This window comes from Miscanthus floridulus, chromosome 3, assembly GCF_019320115.1.
Source record: "Miscanthus floridulus cultivar M001 chromosome 3, ASM1932011v1, whole genome shotgun sequence".
NCBI classification, from domain to species: domain Eukaryota; kingdom Viridiplantae; phylum Streptophyta; class Magnoliopsida; order Poales; family Poaceae; genus Miscanthus; species Miscanthus floridulus.
The window spans coordinates 25,047,622-25,069,756 of NC_089582.1; the positions used below are offsets into that span (position 1 = coordinate 25,047,622).

At 47.6% G+C, this 22,135-nt stretch overlaps 1 protein-coding gene across 7 annotated transcripts; it reads right to left on the reverse strand.

Moving 5' to 3' along the window:
• Positions 1 to 1,642: 1,642 nt before the first annotated feature.
• On the reverse strand, positions 1,643 to 21,796 carry LOC136541475 (receptor like protein kinase S.2-like). Of its 7 annotated transcripts, XM_066533381.1 has the most exons (18): positions 21,575 to 21,796; positions 21,250 to 21,489; positions 21,133 to 21,151; positions 20,907 to 21,042; positions 20,369 to 20,624; positions 20,015 to 20,252; positions 19,771 to 19,927; positions 19,518 to 19,697; positions 19,212 to 19,319; positions 18,706 to 18,970; positions 18,403 to 18,631; positions 17,965 to 18,118; positions 3,802 to 3,987; positions 3,090 to 3,197; positions 2,634 to 2,856; positions 2,319 to 2,556; positions 2,083 to 2,230; positions 1,643 to 1,996 (listed from the first exon to the last, which is right to left on the reverse strand). In XM_066533381.1, exons 4-18 carry the CDS (start codon positions 21,027 to 21,029, stop codon positions 1,766 to 1,768), a joined length of 2,844 nt encoding a protein of 947 aa, XP_066389478.1. In that variant the 5' UTR covers positions 21,030 to 21,042; positions 21,133 to 21,151; positions 21,250 to 21,489; positions 21,575 to 21,796; the 3' UTR covers positions 1,643 to 1,765. The 7 variants fall into 7 exon arrangements, with proteins under 7 accessions (XP_066389478.1, XP_066389479.1, XP_066389473.1 ...); XM_066533382.1 differs by lacking the exon at positions 21,133 to 21,151 and having other exon boundaries at positions 21,372 to 21,489; XM_066533376.1 differs by lacking the exon at positions 21,133 to 21,151 and having other exon boundaries at positions 20,907 to 21,039.
• Positions 21,797 to 22,135: the final 339 nt, after the last annotated feature.

Consider the following 22,135-nt stretch of genomic DNA (forward strand, 5'->3'; position numbering starts at 1 on the left):
AACGGAGTATGCCTCGTCTTCCCTGATGCATATTAACTGCTCCTCTCTACTTCTCCATCAAGGTTGGTATATTTAAGCCGGGGCTAGATGCGCTTCTTGGCAATCCACACACTTCTTTCTCCTTAGATACAGATAGATACAAAGCTCTTGAGCCAACCATCTATATTTTCTTCATTGCCATGGCGCTCCTTTTCCAACTCCTCCGACGGCAGCAGCGACGTTGGGAGAAGGCCTTCAAGATTGGGTACTACCGGCATCTAGGCGCAGCGGGGGCTGCTCAATCTAGGTGCTAGTGGAAGTTTTGCGATTAAGGGGGTTCGCTTATTTGGGCAAGCCAAGGGGTACACAATGCACTTTGGTATCCCTGGTTTGCCCTACGCATTTCTTGTACTACCGATTCACCATCCTGGTGCCCTGGCGATCCTCCTTCCTCTGGAGCAGCAGCGACGACGATGGTGCTTCTCTTCCATGCCTCCTCTTCTTGCCTTTCTCTCGACCGTGAGAGGTAAATGCCTCTATCTCCCTCACGCTCGCGACCTTGAAAGGTGCAGCAGGGAAGGTAAAGCACCTCACTGAGATGCTCCTCTTCTTGCCTCTATCTCTCTCGCGCTTGTTACCATGAGAGGTGTAGCAATAGGGAAGATAAAGCACCTCACTGAGATGCTGGTGGAAGATTGGCGAGGTGCTGCCTCATCCTTAGCTTGCACTGCCTGTCTCTAGACTCGACTATGGGATGTACCTGTACTCCATAGGTCTTTGTTATTGTACACTCAGTAGTCTTCGATAGGTCTTTGTTATTGTACAACTGTGGAATATAACTGAAGTTATCAATGGAATTGCTGTGATGATTATTACTGTGTTGTTTATATATAGTTTTTGCCCTAAAACAATTAATAACTGAATGGTTGTGATGCTTGTTACTCCATTTTTTGAAGTGTCATAGTATTTGCCTTGGCTACACAGACGTGAGATAAAGCACCTCACTGAGATGGTGCTGGGGTGGAAGTATTTGCCTTGGTTTATTTGCAAATTGGTTTGCTGTGTTTGCAAATTGTCATTATTGCAGCTCCCGTCGCCGTTTCATACGTTGATTCAGCGTTAGTGTTAGATCGCAAAGTGCAGGGAATCAAATGGTCTGTGTCGTCTTCCCTGCTCCGTCAGCCGCGACTCGCTACATGTCCAAGTTCCAGCTATCATCTTGTGTTTCATCCACTGCAGAAATCCAAATCTTGTTACAAAAAGTCAACACTTCATTGTTGCCTTAGATATGTGTAAATGGAACTAATTGAGGACTACTTGTTCACTTAGCACCTTTTGAAAGGAAACATTTTTGTCTCTGGCACAAGCTAGAGCAAAGCCTTCGAAATTTGAGAGACAAAACCTGATCAAAGAGAAGATGCTCCAAAAAACCTATTGTATCTCCATGTGAAGGTAAGCATCTGGCGATCCCTCCGTATTTTACTAATTTTACTAATTTTCTCCCTCAAATCAATTATCAGAAAAAATACAGATGCAAAGTACCTTTAAAGTACCAATAACCATAACAAAGTAATCACACACATTTTTCAGAAAGAATCCATTCAGTAGAAGTTGTGATTGAAGATATAAACAAGAGAACCACCAGAACCCAAAATGACAAACATTTTGTTCCAAAAAAACAAAGCTTTATACATTTTGTTTTTTGTCAAAGCATAAGACAAAAAACTTCACAATGGAACATGAAGAATGTTACACTCACAATCAGGCAAGCTTCACCATTTTAACATTATGTTTTGGCACAGACACTGGAACAAAGCGCATTCCAGAATCCTGGCTTGCTTGTACTTCCTTTTTCAAGCATAGGGATTATTTCCCCAGCAGTAGGTCTTTTGTCAGGACTTATCTCCGCACACTGCACCCCAATCTTGATGCATCGCTTCACTTGCTGGAGGCACTCAGCGTCGAGTGATAGGTACTTGGTTGCAACATGGAAATCGTTCATCCACGTCTTATGCACCTATTCAGTTGGTTGGAGAAGTACAATTAGATTTCCAAATGGTACAATGCATGAGTGTGTGGAATCGGCCTACACAGTTTTCATACATTGGCAATGAAGGACGCAGCAGATCCATTGTCGCTGGAGGGGCACATTTGTCCAGTCACGATCTCCACAATTAGAACACCCAAACTGTAGATGTCCGACTTGGTTGTCATTTTAGTCAGTTCGACATGCTCTGGTGCCACGTATCCCCTGCCAGAGCCCAGCACCATCCGTAAGAAATCTTGAAAGAAATGAATGCATGGACATAAAACTAGAAGAACGATTGTGCTTATATTACCTAGATTCTACAATTTCTTCGTTGTAAATCTGAGTTTGGTCTTTAGCGAAAAATCTTGATAGACCACAAACCCCAAGCTTTGGGACCATTTCATCGTCTAGCCATATATTTGTAGGTGTTATGCCCATGTGAACTTGAGGGGCATCTTCACATTCTTCATGGAGGTATTTTAAAGCCTGGCAAATGCCTTTTATTATCTTGTAACGTGCTTCCCAGTCTAACTGGGTGAGAGATTCAGCTTCAAGAACAATGTCAAATTAGTAATCTGAACAAACAAAATGGAGAAGGAAAAATAAATGCAGAGCTTCTTCTTACCACCATAAATTATCGCCCCTAAGCTTTCTTGAAAAAACTCGTAGCAGAGCAACCTCTGTCTGACTTGACCAGCATGTATTTCTTCACAGTAGCCTTTAATCTGTAAAATATTATTGTTCTTGAAGCTCATACGGTTTACCTCGCTTTCAAACTGGGCTGGTGATAGTCTCATCTGCTCTTTAAGTTTGATCACAATTATATCATCCCCATTCACACGTGTTCCCTGTTCAACTTAGCCATATTAAAATGGGATTTATGAATAGTATTTACTACTAACAACAAGAAAGGTAAGTGTTAATACTCCATCCGTTCTAAATTATAAGATGTTTTGATTTTCTAGATACATTGCTTTTGCTATGTATCTAAACATAATGTATATATAAGTGCATAGCAAAAGATATATATTTAGAAAAGTCAAAACATCTTATAATTTGGAAAAGAGGGAGTAATTTATACCTTGTAAATGGCACCGAAGATACTTTTACCATGCTGCACAGAGAACTTATTTGTGACGTCTTCCAGCTCTTTGAATGACATTTTGGTTACTTTTTCTTCACTCGTATCCTTTTCATGACAAAAAGGTTAAACAGTTTGGTTTGGGCATTCAAAGCAACACAAAAATTGCCCTTTGGGAAATACTGTAACATACAGACCATGAACTGCTGCATCATCCCTCAAATTTGAACTCAAAATGTGTTGCATTAGCAGGGAGTGCAACTATTTAACCTCTTTTTACAGCACTGAAACATATGGTATACGGTGGACCGTCCAAAATATCATAATATCCAGTATGCTAATGGTTTTTCTTTGGCTAAATCAAATTCATTCTTTTTCATATCACTCATAAATTCCAACTAATAGACAAGCGCTATCATGAAAGTTGCTAGACGTTGACTTCAAGCTCAAATGGTACTTCCATCGAGTTGGCCTGCTAACCATGCATGTTTTTTTTGAGCTCACAAGTGATACATGATGACGAAGTTGATAACTAGCAAGTACCGCATCCTTGCCAAATTTTAAGTCGTTTTGGTTCTATGCACCTAATACTTTTTTAAAGAGCACTTAGATATACTTTAGTCCAAATATATAGCAAAAACTATATATGTATTTAAAAAGCCAAAATGACTTACAATTTGAAATAAAGAGAGTAGTATATTCATAGCCATACCGTTGAATTGAGAGATTCTGTCTCAAGAAAATTTATTATATGCTCAATAGGAGGCCTTCTTTCACGTAGTTCCTCTGCACAACGTAGCCCTATGCTGATCCAGTTCTTCACTTGTTGGAGCAAATGGTCTTCAAGTAATGGGTACCTAGATGCAACATATGAATTTTGCTTTCGAGCTTTTCGGACCTAGCCAATTTGGAAGATGTTGATATGATTAGATTGGTAAGCCCTATAACTACTACACAAGACTTTTAGAAAACTTACATGCATATAGTATAATAGATTGCTCATTATATATTTACATGCGAACTGTTAGTTAAATTACTCCTTTCATGATCTTCGATGTTCTCTGAATATTGGTTTATCTACTTACATGCTACACCATCTTGATCCAAATCATACTTAATCATGTCCATCTTGAGTTCTTTGATAAACTTACTAGTCATTTATAACTTAATGGTAGAGTTATCTACCCCTAGATTGATGTGCAACTATAGCAACTTTTGTATTTTCTCCATATAGAGATAATACAACCATAACCTGTTATATTAGTTCTAACTGACCATCTGACTCTCCTATATAAATATAATCTCTGAACAAAACAAGAACATGGCAAGGTCCATGTCTAATATATTTTCCAGGACCTCTTGCACAACAGATCCCATGCTAGCTATTTATTTTGTCTAAACATTTCTTACAATATGCATGCCATATTTTCTGCAAGAGATACACTTATATTAGTGGATCAATAAAAAACCAAAGAATTTGTTCATACAGCTAGCAACTAACCCTACAATATTTTTCAGGTTTCTATCCTTGCAGATCAAAAATGCAAATTATCCAAATCCTAATATAAGTATAATTACTCAGTGAGCTTTAATAATAACTGAGTTCTATCCTAGAACTAGATCAATATCAGCTAAAACTAAATATTACTGATTATCAAGGGTGTCGGGGTTTAGGGTAGCAGGGCCCCGACTCCATGGTTCGTAGGCGTGATCAGTAATGGGGCGAGGTTTTTTCCCTTGGCACCCTATGTTGAAGAAGGAGAAAGGGGTAGGGATAATAATTGATTTACCGCTCATTTTACTCGATGTCCAGTACATGGCTTAGATAGGCCCTTGGCCAACTAACGCCCTAGAGATGGAAATAATCTCCTAAACTTAAGGCAGGATGCTTGCCTCCCTAACAGATTGTCCGCGGCCCATGCACCTGGGCACAGTGATCGCGTGCCTGACCCTAGACCTGCGGAGCAGCGGGAGTAGTGTTTGCCCACATGACACTGATCAGTATAGCTTATGTTCAGAACAGCATCACTCAACATAGAAGCATGTGCACAAGGTCAGTTAATGGTATTTCCATGTACTTTATTTATATACCATTGCAATATCTAAAATTTGCACCACTTGCAATAAACCTATCATGCATTATATCGTTCGAGATAGTCAAGTTCCATCATATAGTATATATTGTACCATTAGGACATTACAAGTTTAACTATGTTCTTCCCTTTTACACATGCTATCACTACCAGAGCTGGCCTTTTTCATGACAGTTTTGATTATCCCTGACGGTTTCCATAAAACCATTAGGAGAGATTTTGAATATTCATGTCGGTTCTTAAAAGCCCACAGGAAACATAAAACCCATCAGGAACGTTTTGATGACTCATGTCGGCACAGCCTAACCGACAGGATTCTTATCCTTCATGTGGCTCATGCGAAAAAATTTACGAAAACACCTTACCGGCCACCGTGGGTCCCACATTGGGACATAAAACATGGGAAACCCTATCCTCTCACCCGCCCGTGGCCCGCCCCATTCTATCTCTCACTGCCACCCGCTGGTCCTGTCGATGTGTTCCTAACGGCTGGCCATTAGGAAACACATTCCTGACGGTTTTTGGGCCTTTCCTGACAGTTTTTGGCCGTCGGGAAAAAATCCTGGTCTGGTAGATATTTGCATATTATTAACTGCATTGGACACATAGACAAATAAGCATGAAGTCCTATTTTTGGATACCGTGTTTTGTTACCAAGTATTCATGTGTAGTTAGATACCTCATATGCCACCAACTATATAATCATTTATGCTTTTTATCCTGAAGTAGGTATTGTTTACCTTATTGTCGGTGTTTTGTCAACCGACTAGTAAATTTATACGTGTGTCACGCTACTCTAGAAAGATGATGGTAGCATCCAAAGACACACACGGACTTATACTGGTTCAGGCCGGAGCCCTACGTCCAGCTGAAGTTCTTACAATGGGGTGTGAAAGCTAAGGAAAGAGGTAGGAGGAGTGAGGTGGACGAATGCCCAAATGAAGTCTCGAGAGTCTGTCCCCCTGGTTGGAAGGCCTAGCCACCCTTATATAGAGTCTGAGGGCCATGTCACATACAAAGAGAGGTTCTCCTAACCGAGTGGTCATGAGCCTGAGGGAGGGTGTAACACCCCGTGTCCAAAACTGCTGATACGACCCAACTACGCACGTGGAACGGGCCTGCATACGCGTAGCACCCCTCTTACACTTTTGTCCTCGCTTCATGTAAAAGGGTTAACCCGGAGGTGCTACATTTGGAACAACAAGGCTTATAAGCTAACCCTCACCCTCCTAGACTTCCAAGGTGGCACTAAACCCACCAACAACAACTCCACTACTATAGGCTACAAATGGGCTGGGATGTTACACTCACCCCCCTTAAGGGTTGACGCCCTCGGCAGCCCACCACATATATGTGGCAGATGTCTAGGACCACCACTTGGTACACCCCTCCATAGGCACGTGCAGCAAGGGTTGATGCTCCGAATACCATCTGTAACACCCCACGTCCAAAACTGCTTATACGGCCCAGCTCCGCACTTGGAATGGGCATGCATACGCATAGCACCCCTCTTACACTTTCATCCATGCTTCATGTAAAAGGGTTAATCCGAAGGTGCTACGTTTGGAACAACGAGGCTTATAAGTAGATTTTGGATGCGGGGTGTTACAGAGGGAGAAACTAGTAAGCTTGGCTTGTAATGAAGGCTGTCTTGTCCTAGCGTCAGTGCACGTCATGGTATGGTCGTCGTCGTGGTCTTGCTTCCACGTCGTGGCATGGCCTGGTGTGATGCTACAGTGCCGGTCGTAATGGCACTGTTGGCATGGTGGTGATTCACCAACTATCCTGCATGACATGGTCTTGCCATGGCCTTCATCATCGTCTCCTATTCTTTTGGAGGCATCGTGGTGATAGTACGGGAGTAGGTAGCCGCTCCTAGGTCATCGGTCGCCTTTGCTAGTCATAGTGTCGGTGGCCTCAACCCTGGTCTACGAGGTCAAGGTCCCCGGTGGCTTGGCTGATCTTGAAAGTCAAGGTCGGGGTCATGTGCCCCATCCCATAGTGGGTGGGGCCGTACACCTGCCTTGTCAAGCTGGATTTGGATGGTGGGTGTCGTACAAGTTGTCATCGCCTAGTGGCATTGTCTTGTCTGCACAGGGGTGCACATAGAAGGCATCAGCCCCGAGATAGTTGTCCTCTCAGTCCTAGTGGAGTGCGTGGAGCGTGCCTATCCCTATCAGGGCTAGCATACTTGATGGAGCTTGACCTCTCCCTGTTACCTCCCAGGGGTTGAGACAGGGGAGAGGTCATGCGGTGCTGCATAGCATGCAGCGGAAGGAGAAGCAAGAGGTCATGGTGGACCCTTTGTCCTAGTGTTTGACCTAGGGCCTTTGTAGCTTTAGCGGGCTGAGGCAGCTGGGCCATCCGAGAGGCTCACTATTTGGTGCCTTGAGATACCTAGGGTGTCATAACCGCGACAGTAGCTCCCGAGCATCTTCACGATCTTGGAGTGATCGTGGAGATGTTGAATGTAGAATGTGTCGAGTGTAGGCTAGAGGTCGAGGTTGGTCCGAGCTCGGAGCTTCGACCCTTTGATGGCCTGAGTGTTCAATGTGGTAGGTAGTCGTTGTGTGCCGTCCTGTCAGGCTGCCTGGAAGGCCAGGTACACATCTATTCTACCGAATCCCGTCGTGTCAGGGTACCATTCAATCTTGTCAACGCTATACTGGCTCCGTCTTTTGGGGGTTCTTGTTTTTCCTGATCCCACGTGGGCTCCTAACAACATTCATGGCCTCCCATTATCCGCCACATAGCTTAGGAGTCATGAGTTGCACAGTGCACCCTTGGGCCTATAAATAGCGGCTTCTCTTCCATTTAAACCATTCTTAACCACGCCTCTAGGTCATTTCTAGATTTCTTGAGAAGCTGAGCCTAAGAGAGGGAGTGTTTCTTGGGAGATAGTGGAATTTTTGAGAATGTGGCCTGCTAGGGGTCGATTGCATTGGCCGAGAGTCGGTGTTACTTCATCTAGCAACTGGTGCTAGAAGGAGGCTTGTGAGCAGGGGGAGATGAGATGGTGCAGCTGCCGAACCTGCATCCATGCGACTTCATCATTCCCCAAACCCTATAGGTTTGGGTGCATGATGTGGTCGTTGGCTGAGTACAGTTTCACTGCGTCATCTTCATCGTGGAGGATATAATGGTGGTGTAGTCACGCTCTGGAGGTCAGCCAACCCCATCATATGATTGTTCTTTCCTACCTCTATGACCCTCTATGCATGCCCCGGTGGTGTGCCTAAAACCCAACTGGTGCACGTTGAGGTGATTCCAGAGCCATCGCACCTCCCATCTCTCCCTCTATGTCTTGTGCTCCAGGAGTTGCGATGCTACAAGAGGGTTTGCGAGGCGTCCTTTTTTGTTGTACTTGCAGCAATGGTGGAAGAGAACATCCCGCAAACCTTCTTCTAGCATCACAGCTTCTAGAGCTTTCGATGATACCGCCATGTCGGTGGTATCGGGCTATTTATGCCCTGCATGCGACTTGGCTGCACTTGTCGATTATGAATAAAGAGAAATTCTTTACTAGGATGCTATGATTTTTCCGAAGCCATGATGAGCCCCCAAGCCATTGGGTCAGGGTCAGGCAGCTTAGTTCAAAATCACAACTTTTGAGGGGGTCGTTGACTTTCTGCCCCACAAGATGGGGAGGTCGACCCTTGACCTGCTCGAGCGCCATTCACCTAATCATGCCTTAGCTCGCTAGGTCACGATTTCCCGACCGTTGTCGGGCTATAGCCGTGTTCCCTAGTGGCTGCACGGTCGTGGGACATCCACTTTAACCAAGGGTCATCGTTTAGGCCTAAAGCGGCCCTACCCGTGTGTGTCTGGGTCATGGTCACGCTTTTGTAGGATCTAGCATTGCTTCACGAGGAAGGCGCCGTTGCGAATCCTTAGCCATTTTTCCTAGTTGACCTCTCCCGGAGGGGTCGTTGACCTCTATCGGTTTCTGAGGTTCTAGAGCTGGCTTCAGGTCGATGACCTAGGACATAGGGAGGAGCTGGTCGAGGCTTGGCCTTGACCTCTAGTGAGGTCATAGGGACCTAACTCTTTTCTTCCTAGGTGTCCTTGTTGACCCCGAGAGGTCGTGGTGCCCAATTATAGGTAAGTTTGGTTTCGCCCCACGCGGTGAGAGACTATCCACCATAACCTCACCAGTCAAACAGTGCACCTCGTCGAGGTCAATGGGTAATTTGAGTGGGACCTGATATCCTCCAACAATCGATGTGGAGTTTGACTATGCCTCATCGAGAGACATCTCATAAATCATTGACCGTCAAACCCGTTGGTCCTCGACTGCTTTCGCAGCGGCTAGAGGGCAAGATGCCTCCCTCCAAAGGGGGGCAACCCAGGCGACTTCAAAGCCAATGACTCAAACATAGGGAGAGATGGTCAAGAGGTTCCACACCACTGATACGAGCCACTTGGGGCCCATCTCGCCCTGCCCCTACCTCTTTGGTGGCCTCGAGCCCATATAAGGGCCAACCCAAGATAAGATTTCCTATGTGCAACACGTGGTCATGAAGGCGATGGGTCACACTGCACATGGGCCTAGGGGCTTGTTGGCCTCCCCGGTCACAACGTGACTTAATGGTGCCCATTAGCGTGTGATCGTGTGCCGCGCCGTGCTGTCATGATTTGTGGAGGGTTGCTCCGTGCGCGGATCTAGGGGACGGTCGACCTCCCCAATTTCCTCGCGACTTAATGGCACCCTCACACGTGCGATCGTGCATTGCAGCATGCTGGCTTGTCTCTTAAGGGTCTGCGGGGCCCATTTTAGGGTAGACTATGTGCGGACGTAGTTCACATCCTTGGCCGCCACCACATAAATATCCCCTCTGCTCGAGTCCATCCCTTACCTTGTTCTTGCTTCCTATCGCCATCTGCTGCAATCGAAAGAGAAAAGGAGAGAGCAAGCTCATGAGACTTACTTTGAATGCGCGCTGCTGCCCATAGTCGCTTGGTGTCACCATCGCTCGTTGCCCGTTCCATTGTTGCCGCCTTGCTTCTTCCTGCCTACGCTACAAGATGAGTGAGTGGGTACCTTTGACGGTGATGGAGGTGTAGTTGCTGCGGCTCATGGAGAAGGGCCTCCTTCTACCGAAGGAGGTTGTTGGGTGGAGGGCTGCCGCCGATGATGCATTCCTGCTCCCATGGCTTGATGAGGTGGTGACGTTCATTGACTTCCACGAGCACGAGTTCATGATCTTGGCGTCAGATTTTCCTTCGTAGGTTCCCCCACGAGCAGGGGATTTGGCTGGAGCATCTTCCCTCTAAGGCGGTGTCGTAGCTGGTGGAATTCATTGTTGTCTACGAGGCCTTCCTTAGGATAGAGCTCAACAAGGACCTATTTTGGCGACTCTTTGAGGTCAAGAGTCACAAGGCGCATGACTCCGATGGTAGTGTGCTCGCCCCCATGTGTGGGATGAATATCCAAATGTGCTATGGGGTTCCCCGTAGCTTCTCATGTCTACCACTGAGGAGTTCAAACTTGGGCTACGATGGGAACTGGAACTACATCCGTGATGCCCCCTTCTCCGGCGTCGCACCGATGACGTTGGTCACATGGAGCTAGGGGTGCGACAAAAAGAGGTCCGCGAAGGTGAGTAAGATTCTGGACATCCTTATAGGCCGATGTTGGATGGTCTAAACGGCATCATGGTCCTGCGGACCATGGTTGAGCGGTGGGACCAGCCATTGAAGAAGTGGGCACACCTGCTGTGTGACTACACCGAGGTCGAGGACCCAACCTATGAGAGCGTGGAGGTGCTTGAGGCCAATGCGGTCACAAAGCGGGTCACTGGGCTGGTTATCTCCGGAACAATTATTGCGGCCAAAAACACCATGGAGGCATTCTTGGTGAGCTTTTGGCCCAATTTGGTGAGTCGCTTCCCCCGCATGCCCTTCTTTATTTGGAGTTGTTGGTTTACTGGTTTTTGTTCTTGTAGTTCATGCCCTCGAGCTCCCGGTTTCACCTCCCTCGCCCCAGGGGTGCTCAGTGCACTGCCCAAGAGACAGTGGCTGCTGACGAGGAAGCACCTCAAGCGGGAGAAGGCAAAGAAGAACACGGAGCATCAGAGGCGCGTGGCCTCATCATCGGATGAAGATGATGATGATTAGGACGATGAGGACACTGAGGATGAATATGGGGACCCGGCGGTCCTTTGGAGCATCCCCGACGTCTTCCAGAAATCCAGCGATGGGGCCGGATCAAGTGGTGCCGGTCTCACGACGAGCGCCATGGACGAGGAAGACACCGCATAAAAGCGCATAGCTCTGTCACCTCTGCAGGGGACCAAACCTGAAGTGCTCTCGTGCTACCATTGACGGGGGCTAGAGTTCTTCACCCCCAGCTCCTATTGACCTTTCCTTGGTGGGGCACGAGGCACCCACCCAAGGGAGAGGCACTAAGGATATGGCTACGATGGGTGCTGCGCGTGGGGCAGATAGTGAGGCCAGCCGCTCTACTTTGGAGCTATCTAGAGGGGAGGATCGAGACCTCCTCCAGCACCTTGTTGTTGGTGTGGAAGTCCAACGTCCCATGCCCTTGGCGCCTCATTTGGAGCCATCCAAGGCTAAGGAAGCTAGGGTCACTAGAGGTCACTGTGTGGAGGAGGCTAACACGGCCGGCATGGCCGGGGATGTCACGTTGGTTCCCAATCGGGCGGCGCCGTCCATGGCAACCCCTATTGTGGCCCTGCTCATGGGAATGCACGTGGAGAGACGCGCCATCCCTCCATCCATGGGATGGTCCACCAGGTATGTTGTTCTTCGATCTTTTCTTGTCGTCATTGCCAGCGGAGTTTGGTTGTCTTACCTTGACCACTTTTTTAGAGCAAGGAGCCCCTCCCAGGGATCATAGTCCTTAAGCCATCGGTTGGTTTTGTGCGCCCGCCCATGCGACCAAGACCACCGTCAGGCGATAGCACGGCCTTGGTTATGGTGGCCTAAATCATCCCTGTCATGACCCTACGCTCACCTTGTGCAGAGAGCATCTCCCGCGCTGACGTGGAGGTGAGTGGGGCTAAGATGGAGAATCCGATCGTTGGCAAGCCCAGTCTAGCCACCGCCTCAGAGGGGGACGCGGACTCATCATCTACTGCTGGCCCCCCGCCTAAGGAAGTGGCCACCTGTGGGCTGGATGGGATAGCCCTTATTCTTCGCATGGAAGAACTCGAGCTGGGTGGTTATTTCTTCACTTGGCCGCAGCCTTCGAACCCCGTGAGGCCCTGTTCATGGTAGACGACGTGGCCGAGCGGGCCATGTGGGCTAGCGCCTCCTAGAGCTATGAGTGGGTCTAGGTGACCTTGTCCAAGCTGGACGCCTGGACGACGCTCTCATCGCGGTCGCCAAGCTAAACGTGGACGCCCGGCGGATGATGGCCAACGATGTTGTGGCTCGACGATAGCTGAGCCATCTTGTCTTGCTTTTTCTTTGAGCTCGTTGTGTGACCCATGTCTTTGGTTGGATTGTTTGGTCATTGGTCTTTTCCTATAGGATCTAATGAAGATTTCAATGGAGAAGTCCTAGTTCTTATGCTTGGCCCACCAGATGCAGGTGGGGGTGCCACAGACCACGACCACCTGGATGAGAGCAGGCCAAGGTGCGGTGCTTGTGTGGGGAGCTAGAGGCTTCCTAGAAGGCAAAGGAGGAGCTGCGCCAGGGCCTGGTCAACGCTACCCATGCGATTGATTTGACCCAGACGTAGTCCGCGGAGCGGGAGGCATAGGTTCGGTCATAGATTGATGCACTGATGTCCTAGGCAGCCTGTCTTAAGGAGCCAAGGGTCGTTCAGGAGATAGAGCTCGCCATGGCGGACGCTGCCAGGAATGAGGCCGAGTAGGGTCACAAGCGCCTCGAAGCTGAGTGCCAGAGCCTCCACTCCACTTGCGCCTATGAGTCTTCTTCTGCTTCTATCCTGCTTTCGTTTGGTCATAGTGCTTCGTCATGAACCTGTTGTATCTTCAGGGCTATCCGTGAAGGCGCTCTAGGACTAGGAGGAGAGGGTGGTCATGGACTAGAGGGCCTAGGAGGTGGCCACCTAGCTGGTGACACTGACCGCCTCTACGCAGGCTCTCTACAACACCGTGCTTGGCGTCGGCTGGGGGAACGCCCAGCTGGCACTCCATCTTGACGAGGCTTGCCTCCAAGTGGGCCCCTGATCTCTGAGGGGATCCACTATGGAGTGCTCGCCGCCTTAACGTCAGTTGGCTCACACTATGATGGCGTCGATTTTGAAGCTGTCGGGCAAGGATACGCATTGAAGAAGTCTGACTATGACATCCTTGCCATTAGCAAAGCCATTGTTCATGGAGTGGAAGCCCTTGCGTGCAAGGTCTCGGCCGCCGCCATCCACGCCCAACATCAGAGCCTCGATGCATGAAAAGTGTTAGTTTAGGTGTCTATGTACTTTGGGCTATTCAATTGTGATGAACATGTTGCACTTGTGTGCATATGGTGTTTAATTAGCGCATATGTCTATCTGTTTTGACGTTTTCTTGTTCCTCTCGTTCTGGTTAGGAATGTGCTCCATTCCCTTTAGCCTTGTGCACGTAGGTATGTGTTTTAGCCTAGGGGTTGGCCTATAGGACCAAACATTATGTGACCCGGTGGCATGGTCAAGACGTCAGGGGTAGGTCGCAGATCCGCTGTGATGTGAGAGGAAAGCGAGCAGAGGGCAAGAGTTCCATTTTTCCTTGTCCCTTTTGCCTAAGACAAAACAGCGTTCCATTCCCCTCCGTACTCATGGATGAGTGCTTGACCTTGCCCTAGAGCTGGTCCGCGGGGCTTGGTCTGAGTGGCCTCTTGGTGCGATCGAGGTGTTGAGAAACATGTCACCGGTTCGTCGCAGTGCATGGTGTGAACAGAAAAATTTGAAACATGTCTCTTGAATGATGACAAACAGTGCTACACCATAAAGTATATGTACATGTGCCTATATGTGTAGCCCCCACGAGTGAGTCGTGGCTAACCGATGGCGCTAGTTGGGATGGGTCACTCAGAAAGCAAATGAGGCTAAAAGAGGCTGTGGGTTTCATGTTCTCCGGTTTAATCTATAGGTCGACCCAAAGTTTCTAAAACTATGAGTGAGTCTACACATGTATGAGAATGTGCTTGGGTAGAGAGGTTAAGGATAGAGTTGACGTAATAGATTGGCGTTCAGGAAGCCGTTGTAGATCCTGCTGTCATCGCTCGGAGCGTGGCGAGCCCCCAAGCGCATGTTCTTGGTAGGGTCATTGCGGTTCTCGAGCTGCAAGCCGATGAGGACGCTTCTCTATTGTCTAGAGGGGTCACAGTTGGCCCAGGTCGTATTCCTGGCGTTTCTCAGATCGACCCTCGCCGCTTCGACGTCCTCGGCGGGCTCATGAGCCCCCGAGGACGGCTTCTTCATGTTTGGTCTAGGAACGACCTCGACCACGATGGCTCGAGCGCTTGGATGCTCGAGATCTTGTCTTGCGGCTGCTTCATGGCCGTGGCTTCTTCGCTTGTTGACGTTCGTCTGGCTAAAGTCGCTGCCCGTGTTGGTGAGCTTGTGGGACCTGAAACTGTGAGTGCGAGCTCTGAACATGATGTGGCACAGTCTGCATGATGTGGCATGATGCATGTTTAGGGGGGCCGCACCCTCGGAGGTGTTGCTTCCATGGGGAAGCTAGCACGCCTCATGAGTGTGGCAGACGGCTAGTCCTACTCGAGTGGTTTGGCCTTGACTCTAATCTTGACCCCACAGGGCAGGGTGCCAGACGGCCGCATTGTTGCTCATGACAGGACCGTGTGGCGATGGATGGTTCCATCACTGATGTGCGCCTTGAGCAGCCACGTCTTGCTGGCGGTGAAGACGTTGCTCGGGGCATGGTCCTGCCATGGGATCCAGGCTTCCAAGATGGAGGGCCTAGCTGGGATAGAAGTTGGAGGCAGGCGTTAGCCTCTCAAGGTTCCCTAGGTGGAAGTGACCGCTGAGGCCCATTCCGAGGGCGAGTTCATCGTAGGCCGCGGGTCTTAGGTTTTTGGGGCAGAATGTCTACCCATGGCTAGAGGCGAAAGAGGGTGCTGGCCCCCCTACATGGATGAACTCTAGGATGCGGCCACCGAGGGTTGTTCCAAGAGCATGTCCACCATAGACCATGGAGTCTAGGCCTCCAAGGTGGAGGACCTGGCCGGGGATAAAGGCGAATGTGGGCGTTGGCCCATCGATGTTGGCGAACTCAGGGTTCCCAAGGCGGATGCGATCATCGGAGGCCATTCTATGGGTGAGTCCATCAAGGGTGCGAGGAGCCATCGCTTCCTTCTCAACAAGGAGAGTGCGTGACTATCCCCTATCTGGCGCGCCAACTATCAGTGTTTTGTCAATCGACTAGTGAATTTATACGTGTGTCACGCTACTCTAGGAAGATGGTGGTAGCATCCAAAGTCACAAGAAATTATACTGGTTTAGGCAGAGCCCTATGTCCAGTCTCAAAGAGAGTTTGAGTTCATGTTCCTCGGTTGAATGCTTTGAAGTTCTTACAATGGGGTGTGTAAGCTAAGGAAAGAGGTAGGAGTGAGGTGGATGAATGCCCGAATGAAGTCTTGAGAGTCTGTCCCCTGGTTGGAAGGCCTGGCGCCCTTATATAGAGTTCGGGGGCCAGGTTACATACAGAGAGAGGTTCTCCTGACCGAGTGATCGTGAGCCTGAGGGAGAAACTAGTAAGCTTGGCTTGCAAGGAAGGTTGTCTTGTCCTGGTGTCAGTGCACGTCCTGGTACGGTCGTCATCATGGTCTTGCTTCCACGTTATGGCATGGCGTGGCGTGATGCTACAGTGCTGGTCGTAACGGCAATGTTGGCATGGTGTTGATTCACCAACTATTCTGCATGACATGGTCCTACTGTAGCCTTCATCATCATCTCCTGTTCTCCTAGAGGCGTCATGGTGATAGTACGGGAGTAGGTAGCTGCTCCCGTGTTGTCAGTCACCTTTGGTGGTCATTGTTGTTTTTGAGGTGGTGCCGGAGTGTGTGTCTCCGGTGGCTCGGGTGGACTCAAGAACACAAGAATCATAAAGGGGACGCAACGGTTTATCCTAGTTCCGGCCAATCGATGCCCTACGACCAGCAGCTGATGATCCATATATTCAAGAGCACCCAAAATCTGGGGGTTTATAGCAGAGTGTATAGGAGAAAGAGAGAGATTTGATAGGGGATCGCTCGGTGCTGATCCTAGGGATGCCTCGCCGCCGGTGGAACCTTCCCCCTCATCGGAGAGGAGGAAGATGATGGATCGGTGGAGGGGCTCTCGGTGCCCCTCTCTGGGTTGCTCTGCTCTCGGTGTGGAGCTCGAGTGGAACGGTGTGGACGCGAATGACCTGTCTCGGATCGTCCTCCCCCTCTTAGGATCCGACCTATCCCTTATATTCTGAGATAGGTCGGGTACATGGTGGTTTATGGGAGTTGAGCCTATGGTCTACATGTGCCGGAGTCCAATAGGGTCTTGCAGTAGCGCTCTGTGGATTGTGGCGATGTCGTGGAGTCGAACAAGCCCTGGGCGTCGTTCGGCTGCTCTGTTCTAACACACCGAGTGTCAGGCTGTATCGGCTTGGACCGGCCTCCCTCGTGTGCGCCGTCTGGAGGCATCTTGGTGGCGAAGGAGGCTAGCACGAGGGGCTGACATGCGTGTCCAAGAGCCCCCGAGCCCCTAGAGGCCACGGAGGAGTTTGTCTTCTTGCGTCACGCCACGTGCGTGATCCTGTCAGAGGAGTGGTTGACAGCGCCGCGCCTACGGGGCAGCGCCAGGGAGCCCCCTAGCCTTCGTGGCTCGGGGCGTACCTTCTTGTGCCCAGGCCTTGGCTGGAGCCGGAGTCCGGTAGGATGACAAGGATCGGGTCCAAGCTCCTATCGATCGGGAGCCTAAGGCTTGGTCGAGCCCTCGAGCCCCGAGCGAAGGCGGCGGTCATGCTCGGGCTCAGCCAGATTCCTTAGCCTAGGGTACGCTCGAGCGTATCCGATGAGTATAGCCCCCGAGCCCCCGGTGATCCTAGAAGGGTCGGTCGGGGGGGTCTCTTGGTCGGGAACCTTTGATCATGAGGCTTAACATACCTATATCTTAGGATCTTGTCACCTCTCAGGGGTCGAGACAGGGGAGAGGTCGTGCGGTGCTGCGTAGCATGCAGTGGAAGGAGAAGGAAGAGGTCGAGAAGGGAGAGGTCATGGTGGACCCTTTGTCCTAGTGTCTGGCCTGGAGCCTTTGCAGCTTTGGCGGGCCGAGGCTGCTGGGCCTCGGCCAGCTGGGCCGTCCGAGAAGCTCACTATTCGATCGGTGCCTTGAGATACCTGGGGTGTTATAATCCTGACACTTACTTTTTTATTTTTACAATGATCCATGAGTCAAATGCTCGACAAAATACCAAACAATATGTGCATTGTTTGAACAGTAAAGAATCTACTTTTGGGCTGCAACATTTGGGAACAACATTCAAATCCACAAAACACCAAGAACTCAGGTGGTTTAGTATATGTTGTGCATTTTTATTTATGATGAAAGAGTAGCGATGCTACCACTGTGTATTGCATGTCTTTTCAATTCTTGCCTCAATGTTTATTTTGAATTAAATAATGGTAGAACTAGGTAGTTCAGAAACATATATAATATAGTTTGTGGTTATTTAATTATTTTCTGTAATAGCTTATACTGGTATTTGATATTGAGGCTATAATGTTATGAGAAAAAACTATAATCCCGTGTGAATGCTTGGGTGGATGTAGTATACTGAATTGGAGGTGGCACGGTACTGACATTAATAACATAATCTTACCATCTCAATATAATGCCGGCCAGATTCTTCGTGGTGAGGACATTTTTCCCCTGTTACAATCTCTAAAATCAGAACACCCAAACTGTATATATCTGACTTGGGTGTTATTTCAGATGACCTAGTGTCACGTGTAGTTTCTGGCGCCATGTATCCGCTGCATGACAGCATTTGAATATGTCATTACCGAACTAATGCTAAAAAAGTTTCGGCTCCCCTCTAAAAATATGAAATGCAGTTGTGGATATAAAATACAAGCAACTAGAGATTTTTTTCCCCAAAAATAGCTGTTTTGGGATTATGAGATTTTTTTGGAGAAAAACTTAAGCAACTTTAGTGCTTTGGATTGGAGAAGTTTTGAATTATGTCAAGAAAAAAAGTTTTGAATACATACTCTCTCTCTCTTTTTGCTTTTGGCAACTGGAATATGCAGTGAATTACCTTGAACCGACAGCTGTCGTAAGATGAGGTCCTGTTTTAGGGACGATCCTTGATAGACCAAAATCCCCAAGCTTTGGGACCATATTATCATCTAGCAAAACATTGCCCGGTTTCAAATCCCTGTGGACAATGGGGGCATTATGACATCCTTGGTGAAGGTGGTGTAGGCCCTTGCAAATGCCTTGTATCACTAAGTAACGGATTTGCCAATCAAGTCCACAAGATTTATCTGCACAGAGATACAAATGTAAGGCAAAGAAAGAAAATGAATATTGCAAAAAAAAATTATTTACTTCATCATACCTTTCCACATCCAGTCCTCCAGACTTCTGTTTAACAACTCGTAGCAGAGCAAACTCTCTGTCACGTCTACTAGCATGTATTTGCTTGGATTCTTGGCATCAGGAACAGGTACTTGTCTTGTCTCGTGGCAGAAGCCCACAAGTCTTACTATATTTTCATGCTCAATATTCTTAAGATGCTCCTCGCTCTTAATTTGTTTCATTTGGTCTGTTGAATGATGGTTGAGTCTCTTCACAGCTACAAATTCCCCATTTGCAAGCTTTCCCTGCACAACTTCAATGCCTTAGTACTCCCTCCGTTCCAAGATGTAAGACATTTTATTTGGTTTTTTTTAGATACATAACTTATGTTATGCATTTAGATATATATTATGTTTAGATATATAGTAAAAAACAATGTATTTAGAAAAGTGAAAATGTCTTCTAATTTAGAACGGGAAAGTACTAAAATACATTTTGGTATCTGAAGTGCTTCATCAACATTGAAAAGGCAATGCTTGACCGTACCTTGTAAACAACACCGAAGGCACCTTTACCAATTTCTTCTTTGAAGTTATTTGTGATGTTTTCCATCTCCTGAAAAGACATTTTCCATACTTGGAGATGCTCAAAACCCTGTATATTGCGCTCACATGAAAACATTTTAGGTATGAGCCAGTAGATATATATTTAAGTGCAACAGAGATGAATAGTAGTGGATATTACTTAGGAACACATGCACAGTACATTTGTGTATACTTTTTTGTAACGATGTATGTGTATATACATATATGTGCGGCTGTGCGCATACATAAATGCTTATGTGCACCTTACCTTGTGAGCTTCGGTCTGCTTCAGTGTAAGGGTGATATCCACTGTATCAGGCCTTTTGTATCTATCATGCTCCCTGCAGAGCAGTGCAATCTCAGTGCATGTCTTCACTTGTTCACAGTAGGCATCTAGTGTGGAACCCCTGAATGTGGACTGAAGTCTTCTCCTCCAATTTACACGTACCTGAAAAATCAGATTTGTAATAATAATAAAGAAAAGCACGATCATGCATACTGTATGAAACAGCATTCGTTACCAGATCAATGAACTCGTCTCTAGGCATCTCCCCAACGCTGTAATTATAATATCCCTCGTCCCCCGTGACTATCTTTATCATTACAACCCCGAGGCTGAATATGTCAAATTTCTTTGAGACTATCAGATTCTCGATGAATTCTGGAGGCATATATCCCCTGCATACCACAGAACGGGTTTTGTAAAGAGCACATTTCTTTTGCGTAGAAAAAAGACGATACTCCAACATGGCACATCCATCTTACATCGTTCCAATCATAGACGGACTTATCACATCATCAGGTTGATCGTGATCGAAGAACCTGGAGAGCTTGAAACTTGCAAGTTTTGGTTTCATATCGTAATCCAGTAATATATTCTTAGGTTTTAAGTTCAGATGGAGAACATGAGCAGGTTCGTGATCGTGATGAAGATACTTTAAGCCCTCGCATGTGCCCTTGATAATTCTGTAACGTGTAGGCCAGTCAAGCCCGTGACTTTCATCTACAGAAAATTAACAAACACTGTATTGATCAAATGCAAACACGGATAACTACTCTTAATTATTCTTTAAGTATGCTTAAGAACGTATAGTGGATGTGGAGAACCATGGAAAGTACCAGAAATATGCTTCTCAAGGCACCCATTGTGAAAATATGGTAAGCAGAGTGCTTGATGCATCTCCTGAGCCATAACCGGTTTTCCGTTGTACTCCACAAGTACACTTTCTGTTTCATCGCAGAAGGCAACAGGCCTTACAATGTTCGGATGCTTAGGTCTGCCAAGTGCAATGATCTCCTTATGCAGGAATGTGTCGTTAAATCCCATGGACCGAAATAGCTTCACAGCAATTTCTTCTCCATTTGTATGCACTCCCTATTCAAGATTTGTTAGTTATCATCAGTACTGTACCACACAGCACACCTGATATTTTGCTACTAACTGTACCATTGACAAGCAGGAAAACATAAGTGGCAAGCTCTACATGAATATATTCTTCTTGACACGTTGTTGCTGCTAAATTTTACTGGAAATGAATATGGATCTAACAATAATGGACACAAAGTGTGTGAAGGTACAGTTCATGACACCTTGTATCCTGTATTATTTATTGGTCGTACTTGTTCTGAGTTCAAAACCATGCATACATGATCTTACCTTATAAACTACTCCATGCCCGCCGCTACCAATCACCCGTTCCTCCGAAAAATCATTAGTGATTTCTCTCAACTGTTGGAACCTTAGACGTGTTACCCCCGCCTGTTCAAAGTCGGAAGCCATGGTGCCGTTTCTGCTGGTAAGAAACCACAATTCTGCATGGGTCAATTTGATGAAGCAAATATACTAACAGTTTACTGGGAGAACACAGAACAGTAGCACCTACAACGATTTATGGTCAAAGTCTGAAAGAGCATGGGCATGGCAGTTAGAGACAGGAGGGCATCATGGTAATCTTACTCTACAGCTGAAAGCTGCAGGATAGAAGGAAGAAGATACTAACCTGGCCGGACCAAGAGAGCTGAGGAGCTGAGGGAAACAAAATTAGCTGGATCGAGCTTAGTAATTAGAGGAGAGAGCTGCAGGCAGACAAATCTAGACGACCCACTCAATTTGCAGGTTCACCTTGCGGCTTGGTCAACGCTAGCCGCTGGCTACCTTGGTTGTCATGCTACACCAGCGGAATCAGGGGCCGAAGCTCCTCATCTTGCTCGATCTGCCTCTCACCTGGAGCTGCTACTTGCTGTGTGCGCTCAATATTTTTAGGAATGGGAAAATGGGGAAGAAGAAGAAGAGAGCTCAGAGGAAGATGGCTGCTAGCCTGCTACCTGCTGTGCGTAGCGTGGAGGGAGGAGATGGTTCTGCTCCGTGCCCACCAGCAAAGCCAAATACATCGCCGGGGTCAGCAGCAACTTTGCTAGCTGCCTGCTGTATTGGTTTGTTTTCTTACTCTTGCTTTACAACTACTAGCACTTGTTTATTTGCAACAACTGCGCCATTTTCGAAGCTGCCGCGTTGTCCCAGAGCCCAATCACGTGCGCGCCATGGGATGACACTACGCCAGATTTCCACTGTAGTAAGAGGGGCATATTTACTTAGGGGCGGCTAGGGTTGGGGGCGCCCCTACAGTGGGCGTCCTCGGGCCCCAGCAACCCAGCCGCCCCTATAGATGGCACTATAGGGGCGGCTGGTAACCTGAGCCGCCCCTACAGTTGAGGCTGATCTGTAGGGGCGGCTCAATCACCAGCCGCCCCTGCAGTGCCCATTTGTCTTTTTTCAAATTTTAAAATTTGAAAGTTTCAAATTTTAAAATTTGAAAGTTCAAATTTAGTCAAATGATAAGATGACCAAAATAAAAGTTGTAAATCTTGATGAGTTAAACAACTTTT